The 19,468-nt window shown below is 37.8% G+C and overlaps 1 protein-coding gene across 1 annotated transcript in view; it reads left to right on the top strand.

Annotated features, from left to right (window-relative positions):
• Positions 1 to 8,005: 8,005 nt before the first annotated feature.
• The window catches only part of LOC140231607 (UPF0764 protein C16orf89 homolog), a 47,479-nt gene continuing 36,016 nt past the window's right edge, over positions 8,006 to 19,468 (top strand). The window contains exon 1 of the mRNA XM_072311758.1: positions 8,006 to 8,135. Within this exon, the coding sequence (XP_072167859.1) occupies positions 8,018 to 8,135 (118 nt within the window). The 5' untranslated portion in view covers positions 8,006 to 8,017. The remainder of the gene's footprint in view (positions 8,136 to 19,468) is intronic.

The following is a 19,468-nucleotide window of genomic DNA, read 5'->3' as shown; positions in this document are numbered from 1 at the left end:
CTAGTGCAGTTTTAAAACCGGGACCTAAAAATCAATATACAATGATTTCTGTCAAGTCAGAAGTATTCAGTTGAAAATGTGTGAGAGTGAGAGCAAGATCAAGACATGCTCATATGGAGAGAGAGAGGGAGAGATATCTACATGGTTACGAAAATACATTAGTGCCATCATTGACTGACATTGACAATCAACGATAATGATAATGTACCGTATTTAGTCTAGTTGTTATCATGTTAAAATTAACAAGAAAGCAAAACAAAACAAACATGAATTAAATGAATTTAACAACTCTTCTGATATGAAACATGTCCATATTCATAGATTGTGAAGTTTTGCTATTCAGTAACAGAAATAAAAATTGGATAAGGCACTAGTGTATTTTTGTAACTCCTCGTCAATTGATCTCCAAACACATGTACAAACTCACTCTAAATATCAAACAACCAAAAATATTTGCCTCTGAGAGAGATCAAAGTCCAGTAGAAATGAAATATTCTCCATTTTGACACTTTTAACGGTCAATTGCACATTGCAGCTAGTTCACTCTGTGCTAACTGCGTTGCACATTACGAGACTGCGCGGCACAGGTATACAAAACACATTCATGGCACAGCAGCGAGCACTGCGACTGATCTGAATATCTCATAGTGATCACAAGCAAGTTCTTCAATGGTATCTTAAAAAAAAAGATCAATTTGTTTTTGTGCCTTTCCATCAACTTGTACGGAGTCTGGCAGTACTGATTGAGCTATGTTTGGGGTTGTTGTGTTGACTGTGAGGTTGTGAGTTTGAATAAAATAAGGTGGTGAAAATGTGGTTATATAAAGACAATGATGAAAGAATATAAAAAGGATGGAAAAAGTGGGAAATGAATGAGAAGATAAGTAAAACAGCTACAGCTAACCTGGGAAAAATAAAACAAAACATTTACAAAACAGAAAAAAGAAAATAGGAAAGCAAAAAAAAAAAAAAGAAAGGTTGAAAACAAAAAAGCAATAATAAAATAGTAAAATGAGAGATGAATCAAAACTGGATGAAAGGAAAGATGAAAAGGAAAGAAAGACAGAGAATTATACAGGTAAAAAGAAGAAATAAATCTTAAGAAAAAGATACACAAGAAGGAAACATATAGACTTATAAGATTAATATGGAGTGGAAAGAAAGGAAAGATAGATGGAGGGAAACATAACCAAAAGGAAACAAAGAACACTAGATACAGGCAAGAAAATGAGATTGAATAGGAAATTGAGAAAAATCAGAGAAAAGTCCTCAAAGAAAGGAAGGAAAGGCAAAGTTAGGAATACCTGAAAATAAAAGAAAATGGAAACAATAAAGAAAGAAAAGAAAGACTAGGATATGATATAAAGGAATGCACACACATATGCTCAACTGCTCTGTAATTCTGTCTTTGCAAAATTTTATTGAAGAAAAAGGAAAAACAAATTAAGCTTTTCAGAGACACCAAAGACACCATACTAGATATATAGATGACACCGCTGTGATCGCTACATTCAGATCAAATGATCGCTACTTTTTACTGCAGGCGCCACGCTACACGTATTTGTAATATACCCATTGCGGCTATCCTGGGTTTTAGGGGTCTAAATTATTTTGGGCTTCTAACTTCAGCACAGGCATAGATACGGACTATGGAAAGCCAAATAGGATTAGGGTTAGGGTTATAACTATAGGGTTAGGGTTAGGGTTTTAAGGTTAGGGTTAGGGTTAGGGTTTAGGCTTAGGTTAGGCTAGGGTTATGGTGAAACCATTTTGGCTTTACATATTCCGTATCTATGCCTGTGCTGAAGTTAGCAGCCCAAAATAATTTAGACCCCTAAAACCCAGGATAGCCCCAATTGCTTATGTGCAGAGTATTTCAAGGTTTTCCGACAATTGTAAAAGCATTAAAATGTAACTTCTATCCGACTTTGCTTTGGAAACTCAGCTGCAATTATTTTAGGTCACCCTACTAATGTATGTTACCCCAAAGACCCAACCAGATGCGGATGCCATGCAAAGCACGACACTTTGTGTAATTTACAGCGCTGTGACAATCGACGACAGGTTTACAGAGCTGAGCTGTGTGCTGTGTAACAGCAGTCAGGTTACTGAATAACTAGGGTGAGTTTGCACATGTTTAGAAATCATTTGACGAGGAGGTGTGAAGGTAATCTTGCACCTCAAATTCGAATCTGAAGTCTCAAAGTCAATAACTCAAACCTTACCATACTTTCCTCACTTACTGAGATTCAAATACATGGGACCACAGTATCTACTGCTTTGGATTTGGTGTGCATATAAACATACATTTCGATAATAACGCCCTTATTTAGCTCTTACCTTTATGTGATGCAACTGATGTTGTTGATTTAGGTCATGTTCCACGTGCAGAATGGCTGAATTTCATAAGAACGACAACGGCTGCGACATCGTGGAGTACAGATTTAATAGGAAGCCGAGGTCGCCCAGTCGCTGTATGGTCGGGCTAGACTGGTGAAGCTGTGCTGTGTGTGGTTCCCAGAATAAACACACGTGCATTTAGCGGCTGTCGTACAGTACAGTCAGTCGAGCGATCGTGCGTCGTGCATGCAGCACCAAGCGCTAGGATGATAGCAGCTGCAACATGCAAGTCGTTGTTCAGGATTTTGTGTGGAACGTTGACATGACGCCACCTACGTACAGGTTTCTGTAACTAAAGTTTTGACTACTTTTGGTCGTGAAAAAAGAGAGAAAAAATAACAAATGCACCAATATTTGTAAATACTCTGGGTTTTTTTTTCCCCAAAGTGTAATTCTTTGGCAACTCTTTACATTATCACGTTAATCACGCTTATTTCCCCCTGGGCACCAAAATCGTTGAATCTTATTGAAAGCTCCCTCGGAGGGGGAATACCCCACTCCAACTCCATAATCAATATAGACTTCTTGTATAGGAACCCTACAAGTGAAGACGCAGGGTTAGGCAGAAAAAGCAAGGAGTAACAGATATCTAGGCATGCAACAATTATTGAATTTTGATATTCACATTGTCCTGTTTCCTTAATATTTGATTTATAATTTTCCAAAAAGAAAGTATCCCCCAAAATGGGCATTAAAATCACCAATAACTGAATTCAAGTTCCAAAAATGCAAAAGATAACTCACCGTCAGGTGGAGGCTTGGAGGGAGGACGGATACCCCCTCCCACACCCTCTCCAGCTCGGTCGCTGCGCTCCCTGCAGCGTTCCCACGCCATGCGTCTCAACATATTACAGTAATATACCCCGGTAACATATTACTCATATATATTTGGCTCCAGATATTCATTCTTACGGTCATGATAAAAAGAGACGAGACATAATGAATTCACCGTTGGTATGTGAGATATGAGGACATTGTATAGCAAAAACTATAATTATACGGTATATGGTAGAACATCAACTAGCTCCGTGAAATCGAATGCGGAGATCAGAGCGTAAAGGGAATTGGTTATTAGACGAACACTCTTTCAAGTTGCGTAACATTTTGATATCTATTTCTTTACTCGATCATTACATAATATGAAAAGGAAATATGCTTACGTTTCCAGTGATACGTGGCACGCAGGGGGGCTTTGTATAAAGTAAACTTAAATCATCTTACACGTTAACATAAAGCTCCACGTTGAATTCTGTCATGGATGAGTGTGATGATCGTGAACACGCTCAGCTAATTACATCCATGTTATTAATATGTAAATTAAATCTGTTCGGCTGGACTTACTTGTGAAAATCACGGACTGTTCTTTTCGTGATTTTCACACATGTAAGTCCAGTCGAACAGATTTCATTTACACGCTTTTAACATACTACCTGCATGGATGAATCGTACATCGAGTTATTAATATGTCTGACAAAAGACATTGCAGGGAAGCACACTTTTATGAGCAGGCCATTGGATCACTCTGGTTTCACTGGCCATCAGTGCATCTGAAACTCAGTGCAGCAATCACGGGTCTTTTTTTTTTTAATCTTCCGTGGCTGTATAAGAACGCCCCTTCTAGCGGTCGACGAACCGTGCAGGTGGTCGAACCAGGTGGCCTGGTGGAAACATGTACTTGGGGATAGGATTTAGCAATACTAAGTAAGCCAGTTCACAGTTTTACTTTGCACATGAGCAGTTAAAAGGAAAGAAAGAAAAAAAAAAAGGTCATTCGTAATATGATCAGACCTGTCAATGCCTGTTGGATTTTAAATTCACTGAGATAAGCATCCCTTTGTAGTTTGAAGTCATGATTATTCAAATAATCCTCCCTTCTGAAACGATGCTTGCTAGCACATCCACCTGACATGCCGCAAGAATCCCAATTTTAGTAGGAAAAGGTTGTTAATGCGTTAATACCAATAGAACGAAATCATCATGAGTTATAGATGCCTGCCGAAGTGAAAGTGTGTTACGGACCTTTAGTCTCACATGGTCTATGCGGAAGTTCACTCTTTGTTTCAACATGATTCATTTCATAAATGCATTGTTAAGTCGGGCAAGCTTACGCATTATGGTGCTTTGAAAACGAATGAAGTGTCTAACCAACTGCGAAAAAGGTCTTGTATACCAATTTGCACATAAGCTAATAAGCTAGTTCAGAATAAGCTCATGGGCACATTGTTACGAATTACCTTTTTTTTTCTCAGTCGGTTAGGGGCACTTCACTCGTTTTAAAGAGTCACATAATGCATAAGCTTTTGTGGGATTCATCAATCCTGTCGAAACAAGGAATGAACTTGCGTAGACCATATTATGACGAGAATGATCCGTCAATTAAAACTTGGGAATTAAGCGTCCATTTCAATATTTTGCACTGAATTAATCAACACTCTATTATTTTATTATGATAGTGGCAAACACCACTTTTGCTGTCAGGTGGATGTGCTGGCAAGCACCATTTTATAAGGTGACATGAATAATCATTAGATCACAGATGCTTATCCCAGTGAATTCAAGAACCAACATGCCTGTTGGTATGAAATTTCAATGACCCTTTTTCTGCTCATGCGTAATGTCGAGCTGCGAACTGGCTTATTGTGAACTGGCTTATATCTTCAAGTGCTTTCTTCAGCCAGTATTCCTTCCCCAGCTGACGGGAATGTGCACTATGAAGTACTTTAGATGTAAATACATTCTTTGCAAGCACGTCCACCGACGAGATTTGCGACAAGAGACACCATTCTAGATTTTATCTGTCAGGCGAGCGTGCGCTGTTACTGCAGTATGCAGGAAGCCACGTAAAATGCGATTGAAGATTGTTCAGATATCAGCGACAGTGCGTTCTTCTATTGGAACACATTAAATGCATGCAACTTTATCACGTTCAGGAACATAATTTGTTTCCTGTGTGACACAGTCTGGTAAAACAAGAGCACCATACTATGCCTTTCTGTTGGTTTTCACCCCGATCCCTTGCAATATACCCTGTGGCGGCTCTTTCTCTACTTACATGACGATTCATTCAACTCTTCTCTTTACGATTTATATAAGTACACACACACACACACACACACACACACACACACACACACACACACACACACACACACACACACACACACACACACACACACACACACACACACACATGCATGAAAAGCTTCCTTCAAAAGGCGCTAAATCTATTGAAAAATGGCGAATTTAGCGCCTTTTGGAAGCAAGCACTTCATATATATATATATATATATATATATATATATATATAATATAATATATATATATATATATATATATATATATATATATATATATATATATATATATAATATAATATATATATATATATATATATATATATATATATATATATATATAAAACGAAGAATCAAGAAATAAACTAGTAATGCATTATTTTGCCAATAAGAATGAGTTTATTGAGCGACTCAATAAACTCATTCTTACTGGCGAAATAATGCATTACTAGTTTATTTCTTGATTCTTCGTTATATTGGAGCCAATACGTGAATTCGCAACATATATTATATATTATATATATATATATATATATATATATATATATATATATATATATATATATATATATATATATATATTCATACATACATATTGTGTGTGTGCATACAATTATACTGTATAACAGCAATAGGTTTCTGTTCGGAGTCCAATAAAGTATTGGTTCAAGACAGTGGTTCTTAAGAAAACTCTGTGGAAAGACGTATTTTGAACGACGCATCTTTTATTTTGATTTATACCTTCTTCAAACGCCTCACATCCAACTGGAGCCCGTGGAAGAACAGCTTCTATAGCTGAATATGGGTTATCCAGCCATCTTTTCAGATGGAAAATGAACAAACAAACAAACAAACTAAAATCTGCCATTGACTTGACAAAGCCCTGTGGGCGAAAATTCGTTAAAACCACGTCTTTTACGGAGTATATATATATATATATATATATATATATTAGGCAAGGAATAAGAGACTTTCTACACGCACAGAGAGAGAAAGAGAGTATATATATGTGTGTGTGTGTGTGTGTGTGTGTGTGTGTAGTATAACATCCAGCAATCCCATCTATGCCACACCAACATCTAATATTAATCTATATTAATTTTGTAGACAACATAATGCTTTCCTATGCAGTCATTGCGATGCGATATTTAAAAAAAAAAATACATTTTTTTTTCCATTTCATTCCGTAGAAGGTTTATGAAGCGTCGTATATATAAGTCTGTGGCGTCATGAAAGTGTAAGAAAAGAAATATAAACTTCTAAATTAAAGTGTTTGCATCAATTGCTTGTTGTCACGTCAGGCAAGGGTCTGTCAAGCTTCGGGTTATAACTTTCCCGTTGTGAGGAGAAATTTTGTTTGTAAAAGTAGGAATCATAGGACTTGACTGTTTGACTATGTTAGTAACAGTATACTGTAATTCACGCTCAGAAGTATCCTTGCTCACATATCAACAATCGTAGGAGAACAGTTAACTTCGAATTCTTATTTATTACTCAACCTGACGAGTCACAATTCTGCTAATTACTTATCAACGTTACTCAAGTCACATGCCATAATAATTAAAGGATTCAAGTCATGTGGCTCACCATGATAAACGTTTTCTTATGGGCAGAATAAATCTGAAGGAATGAGAACTGAAAACAAAATGAGAATTGAAAAATACTATGAAATACGACAGACTTTTCATTGGGCTAAAATCTGTCATTAATCACACACACAGATCGACTGATTTTTTTTTAATCTCTATTTTTTCTTTTGCATAAAGAAGACCAACATAATTTGATGATTTTCCTCAATAATTACAAACGTACGCATCCTTTCTGTTTCCGTGAGTTTAGATTTCTGATAATATTGTGTGTTCTTCTCCAGACATTGCTCAGTGTATAAAATATCTTATCAGTTGGCTGTATTACAATAGGCTATACAGACAAGCGAATGACGATACCCGACGATCGCTGATAGCGAACGATCGATTGAGATCTTTCGGTCAAAAGTGGCGGCAACCATGGTGGCTGGTGCAGGTCTTAGTTCGTTTTCACTTCGCGTCAGCCGTTCGGTGAGACTGCACTTCCCGCTGCCAAGAGCGCAGATTATTCATTTCGCTCGAACCAAAATTTTAAACGATACGTAGTTGAACTTGATCAGCGTGCAGTAAACACTGGCATTGTCATAAGCCTTGTCTACTGCTCTTCCATCTGAAGTTTTGACAACAATATAATCATCTACCACGATACTACAGTGTATTATTATAAACAGTTTGTATACGTTCGCGAGAGCGTGTAAAGATAAAACTATCAAATCCCACATTATGGTCTCCTCCAACTCCCTCACCACTTTTCGTTTGTTACTTGGATCTCTGTGTTTTGTATGTGTGTGCAATGGAATTAACGCTTTAGAAGACACACCGGTTAAGAATAATTTCAAACTTGAAGGTGTATCCGAGCACTCTCACCAACAGTTTCCACGGCTATTTCATCGACTGCGCCGCGGCGGGAGCCGGCTGTTGCGCGACGTTCTCGCCGAGAGCGCGGCTCCGGTAGAAATGGCCGGCTGGCTGATCACACACTTGTTGGATGCTACTGACCGAATCCTCGAATTCTATAAGAGATTCACGGGAGAACTTACATTGGATGCATTGTTGGGAGCCAAGATCTGCAAAGGTAGGATTTATTTCTACATTCTTTCTCCTTCTATATTGCGGAAATAAAACTGACTTGCTCTTTCTAACTTTGCTGTTTTATTGGTATCAACCCTCTTGAACAAGATATGCACCGCCCAAAAAGTTCTATACCATTGTTTGCTTTTTACATCCAGTTTCCCTCTCGGGTAATCTTTCATGGCGATTTTATGGTTCACACTAAGGATTTTCCAACTGAAAAACTTACTACTACACAGTCATATTCATTATGTGATTCAGGATTCGTCCTGTTGAAGGATGGTTTAATCATGTGTGAAATAACTCGAAAAGAATTATAATACAACGACAAACAAATTTCAACTGACAAGATTAATCCGAACTTTGATAGTTCCGTAGTCATCATAATGTCCGACTGTCCGAGTCTTGATTAGGTTGACTCACTTCCATAATAGTATCTATTTCGAAGTGTTATTGTCGGATTGCCAGATAGGCTCGATTTGTATATTTTACTATTATCAGGGAGGTGTAAGCGATGGCAGATTTTGATGCGTCACTATATACTATATATACTCCAACCAGGGAGGTGGGAAACATCCAACATCCCTGCTCAAACTCAATCCTGTACATGACCATACAGAATCCTCACCGCATCCACTGTCATATAATGCGCTCGAACTATACCGGTACTTTGTGACTGTGTCTGCGTGTGTGTGTGTACGTGAATAATGTTTGGAAGCATTGTTATGCTTACACTGCAAAAAGTCCGGTGTTAAATAGTGAACACCGAGCTGGTGTTAAATTTTCGGTGCTCATTTATGGTGTTAAATTAACACCTATGGGTGTCATTTCTAAATTTTAAACTGTTTTTTGAAGAGTTTCATAGTAACTGCACTTCTTGTTGATTTTTAATTTAAACAAGACGATCAAGAATTTTACATTAAAATACTAGATTTTTGAAAAAATGTGAAAATAAACTCGCAAACTCGCAAATTGCCCAATTACAAAAGCTACAAAATGCCGCTGCACGTATTGTTTCTTTGTCAAGTAAACGCAGTCATATCACACCTATCCTGAAGAGTCTTCATTGGTTGCCTGTACAGGAGCGAATTCGGTTTAAGATACTTCTTTTGGTTTATCATGTTATTGAGGGAACAGCTCCTGATTACAATGTTTGTTTGTTTCGTCAATACCAACCTTCACGAACTCTTCGATCCTCAACTTCAGGTCTCTTACATATTCCGTTTTCTAGGAAATCTTGGGGGGAACGTGCTTTCGCTCACGCTGGACCAACACTGTGGAATTCACTTCCTCGTGAGCTGAAAGACTCAAGCTCTATAACATCTTTCAGGAGTAATTTAAAATCCTATCTGTTTAGCAGTGCATTTTGAAGACCAGTGTCTTTTGAAGACAGACTTTCATGTCTTTTTTTTCTGCTTCTTCATCTTCTTCTATTACTGTGATGTACTTGTATTTTCAATCTGTTTGCTTTGATGTACCTATTGTAAAGCGCCTTGAGCATTTAATCAAAGTGGAGAACGGCGCTATAGAAATTGTATGTATGTATTATTATTATTATTAAATAAATTTACACCAAAGTAACACCAGCTGGTGTGGTCCCTTATTGAAGTTGGACGGGTGTTGAACCATTGATATTAACACCAGCAAATATCAAATCAACACCATGTGGTGTCATTTTTGAATTAACACCAGTACAGTGTCAAAATAACACCAGGTACAGTGTCAAATTAACACCACGAAGTGTCAGGTGAACACTTTTCAACACCATCACAGTGCATTTTTAACACCTGTGGGTGTGGTCCTTTATTGAAGTTTGATCGGTGTTAGATTTAACACCCGTGGTGTTAAATCTAACACCGATTTTTTACAGTGTACTCACCACTGAAATCTAGGCATAGATCAGAGGAATACATAGTAACTATAGTGGCCAGGAAATACGAGAAAAAGAAGAGCCGGAGGAAAAAAAATAAAATAAGGAGGAAAGAGGCGTTTGAGAGGAAGACAAAGAAGGAAAAGAAAGAAAATTAAAGCAAAAGAAGGGACGTGACCCTATTGGGAAGTGGGCAGCACGCATGCGGAGCAGGGGGCTGATAAGAAGAGGGGAAACTGGTTGACAGCAAAATGAATGTTCCCCATCGCTTCTTCTAAAAGAATCGAAAATTACAATAAAACATCTAAATATGTATAACCGTTTTTCGTCACGCCAATTAAAGTTCTTATTCACGGATAGCCACCCATGCTCTGACGTATGAAATTATTATACTCCTCTGACCTCGCTCCGTCCGTAGAGGGTTTATTAGCAGACTAAGTTCTCAGAACGTCGCTTTGTTCTCGCCAGAAACACAACAAGGTGAACATGGAATAATTGGGAATTGACGAAACCAATTAAAACTATCGCTGCTGTATCACAGTCGTGTCTGCTGTGATATGGTGTGCCGGAGTGTAGACAGCGCATTTAAAAGAAAGTGCATTTGATTTGCATTCTGCTTAATAACCAAAACAAAAACAAAAACGAAGAAACCCAGATGAAAAAAAAAACACGGCCTGAAATTTCTAGAACATCTCATCAGTCAGAATAACTGATGAAAAAATAATGCCTATTTACATTTTATAAGGTGATGTATTGATATTGATGGATGGACAATTGGGTGACTTGTAAAAGAGACGCCTATCATCTTCAACATCTTTAACATACCTATGTATAACAACAATTAAAATGTGTAGTCTAACTATACCTTTTATTTTTTCTCAGGTAGAGTTTTGAAGTCTTTTATCCAACATTGATGACTGCATTATTTTCGTATTCTGCATTTACAAACAAATCACGACAGAACTGTCATGCCATTTCCATGCTAAGCACTGATTGCAATAATCATGTACCCGTCCTGGTATTTGCAAAATTAAGGAGTAGAATCTGAATACAACGTGGTATACCAAGACTATATACTTGAAATAGAATAAAAGCATTTCGATCGATCGTCATAATGACGCATTCCATGCATGCCAATATTGTTTCGTCAATAACAGCCAGTGGGGATTTGAAGAGACGGTGGTCAGCAAAGATCAACATATCGACGGGGGATTGTGGAATATTGTAGTTTAAAGGGATTATACAGTTTTGGTTGAGACCTACCTTTAGATTTCTCACTTTTTTGTGAGATAATGAGAAAATGTTTATGAAATATGGAAGAGCATGTAATTGTAAGAGGAATTAAGCGTTTATTTGATGAAAATTGGTTTTGAAATGGCTGAGATATCCAAAAAAGAGCGATCCTGATAAAAGTTGCGACCAAGCTTTTATTACAATCGCTTTGTTTTCCTTTATTTTTGGGTGCCTCAGCCATACCAAAACCGATTTTCATCAAATAAACTTTGAATTCCTCCCAGAATGGTATCCTCTGTACTATTTCATAAATGGTTTCCTGGTATCTCGAAAAAAAGTTAAAAGCCAAATTCTCATCCCCACCAATATTAAACTATCCCGTTAATGTCCTTGTCTTTGCCCCCTTTGATTTAACAATAATAAGAACAAACCTATATAACATTGTTATTACCAAGGAAATGAGGAGAAAATCATAATTGTCGAAGGTTCTGTTATTTTTTTTTCTTGATGACAAACAGGTGGATAATCGGAACACTTTCCTAAAAATCTTGACCACATTTTCATTTTTATCAGTACTGATTTCAACAAAACGATACCTTCTGCCAATAAAGAATAAGTTCACTGCAACGTTTCAAGTGACTTATAAAGAGGAGCATCCCGGTTTTAGCAATATTTTCCACTTTTTTCGCTCTCTAACTCTTTTAATACTTGGAGCAGCTTTCTAAAGATTGTGGGCATTATAGCATGGAGGAGGAGGTAAGGAACAAACTGACCGTACCCTGTAATGGCAACCAATGTGAGATGTATGCATTTGTTTTATGGTCATATTATTGATCTGACTTATACTCCCGTTCCACAGAGATTCTTTCTCATCGGTCACTCGTCGGAAGCAACGTTTGTTTGTTTGTTTGTTTGTTTGCTTCCGGCGTCCAACCGAAGTGTATTGGACCACAATCTGATCTATCCAACTTGTGTTGGTGGACTACTCAAGTCAGCGTTGGGCATGTCGGGCCTTGATCCGATGAGGCAGGATCGTCCGACGAGGATCACTCGCGACACTGACCTAAAAATCGATCAACACTGGTCGAATTCATCTACTACGATCCGATACACCTCGACTGGTGGCCTAGAAGCAATTAACAAACTTTGCTTCTGACGAGTGACCGATGAGAGCAAATCTCTGTAGAATAGGGGTATAACTGACTTCGTTGTCTGTAAACAGTTTGACCTTGAAGGTCCTCCCAACTTCTGCAAGCTTCATATCTATCACAGATGACAATTTTGACATCACAAGATGGATTACAGAAACTGCAAGTCATTGTGATGTGATATAATTTGATATGAATTTATTTCCATCATACATCTGTACATAGCATCATGAAACAGATGAAATGGAATAAACAGAGTTGGAACCAAGATGTTTACACAAAGCAATTACTTCTAATTTTTAAGCTGTGGTTGACATTGGTTGAGCTGTCATCACGTATTGTGTCCAAAACTAAGGGGTATAATGGAAAACTAATAGGGTATAGTAGGAGGCGGGGGATGTGGTTGAAAACAGAGGAGGCCACTTAAAGTTAACGAAAGATGCACTTGAAGATATCCTATCAAATATATTTTAGCTGAAACGAATGGTAATTCCAAGATGTAATTCAATTTTTCACCGCGCTTAATGCACATTTGCAAATTTAGGGTGACATTCGCCAAATGCATTGACGCCTAATTCATTCTTACCTTGCATACGGAGGAGTATACATTGTGAGCGATACAACTACTAGGGGTTCTGAAAGACATAAACCAACTCGGCCGCTCTCGGTAAGGAGTTTTGGTAACAAAACTATGAAAATTCATAGGTACATGTGTATATAAAAAAAAGAGTGTCAACAAAATAATTATCATATAATCAAACTTTTCTACAATAATGTCAAAAGAGCACTTGTTTTAGCTTTTCCAGAAGGACTGAAGAATAATGCAGGCCTGAATATCAATTTGCAGCATGTCGATGGATATCAAATATAAATATAAATATTATATATATATATATATATATATATATATATATATATATATATATAAAATATAATATAATATAATATAATATGTGATTGTGAAGTATTGTTATACACATACATATATGCATACATTCATACATATACTTACATCAGCTCTAAACACTAACTTTTTTTCGTCTGGGCCATTAGAATCTTAAAATTCTGAATTTTGGTGGCTCGTAACAGAAGGAAAGATTCAGTTCAGTTCAATTCAATTTTCATTTTTTACTCATGAGGTCGAACACCCTCGTCAGCCAAAGGCTGGTCTTCAGAGGGGTCCGCATAGGCTAAAACACAAGTATTATACATACAGTATTACAGACATGTAAAGAACACACACACACACACAAAAAAAAACTGTGGAAAGCTTGTTTTTAGACACAAAAGAAAAATAGCAATTCATTTTGAATATTAGTTGCCCGATCGGGTCACCGAAACATAACCTTTTTGGAAATTTTGTGGCCCGAAATAAATTTTTGGTGCCCCCTGCATGGGCACTGCTAACGTCGAGAATAGCATTCATACATAGGCCTACACTACATCGTTTGTCTTTACTCAAAAACAACAAACTGAAAGAAAGGGATGCATAACATGGAAGAAATCCAATTTTGAAAATACATCACTTGAGAACAAACAGTGCGATGTTGCTAAACTTTTGAAGAATGATTTCACACGTTCTCCATTAATCCACATAATGCTTTAGGATTTCCTCTCTGTAAGTTTTCAACAATATTGCGAGAGAATCGGGCAGAAATACGTTGAGCTTGCCCAGCTTGTGTCCGTCGTTTGTTCAATGCATAATAAAGAATTTCCTTTTATAACCTTTACCTTGAAATTTTGTCATGCCTCTTTTTTTTTTTTTCGTAAAAAGTGAGTTCTCACGATATCCTGATAACAACGATGATAATACAGAATGATAGTACATGATTATAGATGGCGAAGATAATACAAAATGACAGCCTTTACACAACAATTTGAACTGCTCTGGTAAGCATTAGTACTGCACTAGTGCATTTAAGCAGTGTAGAGTACACCAAAGTTATACACTTTTATTCCAGGGCATTAACTGGGGAGAGTAACTCTACTTCTACTGCTGCCTTTCCTCTTGTACCATCTCATACCGCCGTATGTCATGATTATCCTAACCCCTCATAACACTATTTTTTCTCATACTCTCCACTGCTCTAGTAAATATCAACGAATGTTGTTCATTCTATGAAATAGATACAATAACATCTAATAGTACTTTAAGTTAAGAAATTAATAATTCATATCAATCATGCCAAGAATGTAGTGTATTTTGATTTATAGAATCAAGATAACGACCCGATTGGGGCGTAATCTGGCCATTTGATCACCTTGACTTCAGTTCAAGTCTGCGAAGTTTGGGAAACCAAATCACTGCCTACCCTAAGAAAATGCTACAGAATATATTACAGAAGACATGAAACATGTTAGGTATATCTGAAACAGAGGTTACCTGTATACAGCGACCACCTGTCTATGGCGGCCACTGTAAAATCCCCCAAGAGAAAAGCCTTGTTAAAGACCCTGTGTATAGCGGCCACCTGTCTAACGCGGCCAGCGGCCACAAATTTTGTTTCCCGCGGTAGATTTTAACCTGTCTATAGCGGCCACAGACCCGATTGAGCCGTAGCCGAGCCAGGAATTCAGCGTGTTTTTCTGCTTTGCACTAGTGTTAAGCTTTCTTCACGACTGTACACATGCTACTGTGCAACAATTTCATAAACACCGGCATTGTTCAATGCATGAAACATACGTGTGCATATATGACCAGTACACGAAAGTACTTAAAGATGTATACAACGATGATACATGCACATGTAGGCAATGCACACAAAGTTGGATAACCTGTCTACAGCGGCCATCTGTCTATAATGGCCACTTTTTTCGTCTCCCTTGGGTGGCTGCTATAGACAGGTTTGACTGTACTACTTTGGCAATATCAGACAAGACGCCACTTTTACAAACGTAGGCCCTACTGATGATTTAGTTTTTTAACGTGTAATATGTTACTTGACAAAATTGGCGATTTTTTACAGCATCGCATGCAATCCCATGTGACACGAGTAGTTAAAAAAAAGTCGAATCAAACAAAAGAATGAGTGTTATTCGGCTAGATCTTGAACGGCATGGATCCTTGAGGATGATTTGCAGTGCTGCATTTGTGCGATAAGTTTGATCAGTGCCTTCCTGTAAGTGCTGTCGTTGAGGCAGTACACCAGGGGATTGATAAAAGAACCGCTTAGCCATAGCACCAAAGTCAAGTCGATCAGGGCAAGGGAAATGACCGTGCTCAATTTCACCACTGACTGTACGATCATTCGCAGGCAAAGTGGCAACCACGTGACGCAAAAGACTCCAACCAGAGAAAGAATAATACGAACCGCTTTAACCCGAGGACTGTTTGATCTAGGGCATGGGTCCAACTGATTTGCGCGAACGGCATTGACCTGTCCAAGTTCTCGCCTGGACTGATGCAAGGCTATTCGGAGTATCCGGAGATTCAGAACAATGAGGACCACACCAAGGGTGATAGCTGTCATTCCAGCCACGATGTATATTCGTTTGTCAAATATCTCAATGTAACGCCACACGGAGCAGATCGGTTTCTCGGATTGTGCGATTTGTCCGTTGCTGACCATGATCACTACCATAATCACGAACCCGGCTGCCCACGTTAAGGCGATCACCAAAATTTGCCGAGAGGGTGTTACCATGGAGATATAATACAGAGGGAGCGTTATAGCAAGATGGCGATCCGCTGTGATCACCACGAGATGAAAGAAAGAGGTTGTTATGAACAAATAACACCATGTCGTTAGGTACACTGACTGCCCTGAGGAGCAGGTCAGGTTGTTTATGACTGTAGAGAAGTAAAGCGTACAAGGCATGGCAACTACACCCGTCAGGAGGTCAGAAACTGCCAGACTGTTGAGGAAATAGTAGTTTGGTTTCCGTAGCTCCGGATCCGTCCTCGCTGCCATGAGGATGAGAGCATTGCCAGCAACCGTCAGGAAGATCATCGGGACACTAAGTCCCAACATCACAAACTGGTGGATGGCATAATACGATGTGTAAGGAGGCTCATCGTACCTACTGGACTCATTCCAATGGTCCATTGTGGCAGCTCTGGTGTTCGCTTCTATCAACAGTTACTGGTCCTCTGCTACTGTATGTAGGATATATTCCACACGAAAAGAGCAAACTGATATTCAGTCCCCGATGCGTCTCACAGAGTGCTCTATAATCCTGATAACGATGTAAACAAAGCAAGAAACTTCCAGCGGTTATCAGACATGAACAGAAAATGCTGTTCATTCTGAAAGCACAAAAATAACGATGAATCGAGACGAAGTCTGTATCAACATCGCACCGATATGCAACACGAAACTCGGTGCCATTTTACAGTCAGTCTCTCTCTTCATACTCTTTTTGTGATAATGACGATCCATTATCGGCCACACTCCATCATCCTCCAGTGTTTGATACTGCTTGACGGTGGACACGATTTGATATTAACCAGCTCGCGGGAGGGAGGGAAAACAGCAGACGAGAATGAATGGTCTTACCTTTAGGCGATGCTATCAGCGAGAACGGAAAGTGGTGTGATGATATATATGTGAGTATGCTATTATATCATATTCTATGCTAAATGTTCTGATAGTGACACATTTCGTAAGTGGAGGAAAGCTGATTTGCTTATAGAACTTTCATAATAAGAGGAGAAAATAACGTACTGATGTCGAAGAGAATTAAAAAAAAAATCCTTTGATATGATATTCACTCTTAATAACAATGAAAGCATAAAGTGGTGAGATGGGACGAGATGGAAACACTGGGTGACACATTCGACAGTTATGAGTTGCCTGGTGATAACTAGTGGACATAAATTCAATTCTCTTTCGTGCAGTATGCATTTCAAGGTGTATGTTTGGGTTTTGTTTTTTCAGAGTACAGAGTGTGAATCGTCTCAAAATCTGAATCAGTCGATCATTTCTCTGTTTTATACACAGTACACAACGATATAGATATACATTGTCTTCGTATGCATAGACATTTTTACCTGTCTGACTTACATGATTTAAAAAATAATAATAACGGTTACTCACAAAGACTGGAAAGCTGGTTTGCATGATACAAGAGAACGTCTCATTTAGTTTTTAAGAAACAATGACTCAGCAAACTTTGTGTTCAAACTGGAGTTGATTCTTGATATAATATCTTTCAAATTGATACACAACGTTACGAATGTAAACATATGCAATATTTCTCTTTATTCTTTAATGATGGAAATGGATAACTAAACCACCAGATATTTTGATGGAGGTATCATTCATGCACGGAACAATGAACGTGCTGAACAAACATGTTGACAGAATGCCATCCCGCGTGTAACTGACACGACGCCCGAAGTGAGCTATTCTCTTTCCCCCGGAGGCCCCGGGGATACCACGGACTAAATATTCCACCACCAGCAGGTCGATACTTACTTGATTTGCCTTTCACCTTTAAGCTCTCCCTCATCGTACTCCTGCCTAGGTTCTTCATATCTCGGTGCTAAGTTACTCGATACCTCCCTTTTCCAGCTCGTTCGGTTCTGCTTTCCCGCCTACTTTCCTCAGTCATTCCTATTTCACTCCCCACCCCGTGTTTTTTTCCCGCTTTCCTTCTCTATACATCTTCGTTTCTATACGTTATTTACCTGTCGAGGGCAGTACGTCTGGAGCAGTAAATTACCAAATATCTGTTTTTATTACAAAATTTGATGACACACATTACTCAGTCACTGTGTATTTTCTTTTTTGATGTGTGTATACATGACTAATTTCCCATGACAATACATCTATCTCTTACAAGCTTGTATTGAATGACGTAATTACCACGACGATCTGACGCTGTTCCATTTTTTTTTCATAGAATCTATCGATCAATCGATCAATCATAGTTTATTTCCAATCAACGAAAATCAAAACGTAATATTAAGTATACATATCATGAAATGATATTGTCTAAACTTTTACAAAAGCTTCATGTAATTTACGAAATAAATTACATACATCAACATATGTACAATAATCAGAAGGAACGATGCGTATACATATATACTTCGCAAGCTTTCAGAAAATAACTTTTTTTTAAATAGTGATCCACTAAAAAGCTAGAGCTTGTAGGACGTGGATCGCTAGATAATTGAATGTAGATTACTTAAGTCGTTTGTAAAAATATAGCTATTTTGTTCCATTTTGTTCCATGTATATTGCATTTCAACAAATCCCAGTCGTATTCTACTGTTTTACCGCTACTCTGTATATTCAATGATAATTATCTAAACTGACAGCAATCATACATTGATCTAGTAGAAAAAAATGCATTACATTGCATTCGTAGACATACACAGACACAGACAATGAAACAGATCGATGTTCTGATTTAACAGGCGATAATTGTCTTCATAGTAAAAATCTTTGTATCTTTATTTGTATGCATATGTATATATATAATATATATATATATATATATATATATATATACTGAAAGAAATTAGACTGGGGCGGACGTTGCTCTCGATCTTGAGTCTCTCTTTTATTCAGTCGAGCTTTCGGCCAGTCATCAGTCTCATTTCTTTCAGCATGTGCTACCCACAATGAGGTATCGCGCACGTTTGGGAAGGGAACTTTCTCTCACACTATATAATATATATATATATACTTCATATGTCTATGATGTAATGATGGATTGTATATAAACTATACGTATGTATAATATATTATATATATATATATATATATCATATATATATATATATATAAGGTAGGCTTGTGTGTTTGTGGTGAATGTGTTTATGTCGTGTCTATTTCTGATGTCTTTATAGTCTGTCTGTGACGTGCGTATGGTTATCTTTGTTGTTTGTTTTCTGCAGCGAAGTGCGCTGCTGTGATGTCTGTTTCTGTGGGGTGTCTGTGTGTAATGTGTGTGCCTATGTATTCTAAGCTGTGTTTTGAGTATCTATGGTGTCTCTTTTCCTGTGTGTTCGCATGACCTTACGTGTGTGATTATGTTCTTCTGTGACGTATGTATTATTGATAACGCTTGTTTCTGTGATGTATATGCATTTCTGTGATTTTTTTTGTGCTTTGTAAATGCGTGATGTGCTTTTTA

The sequence above is a fragment of the Diadema setosum genome, chromosome 8, assembly GCF_964275005.1.
Source record: "Diadema setosum chromosome 8, eeDiaSeto1, whole genome shotgun sequence".
Classification (NCBI taxonomy): domain Eukaryota; kingdom Metazoa; phylum Echinodermata; class Echinoidea; order Diadematoida; family Diadematidae; genus Diadema; species Diadema setosum.
This window is presented reverse-complemented; position numbering and strand designations above follow the sequence as displayed.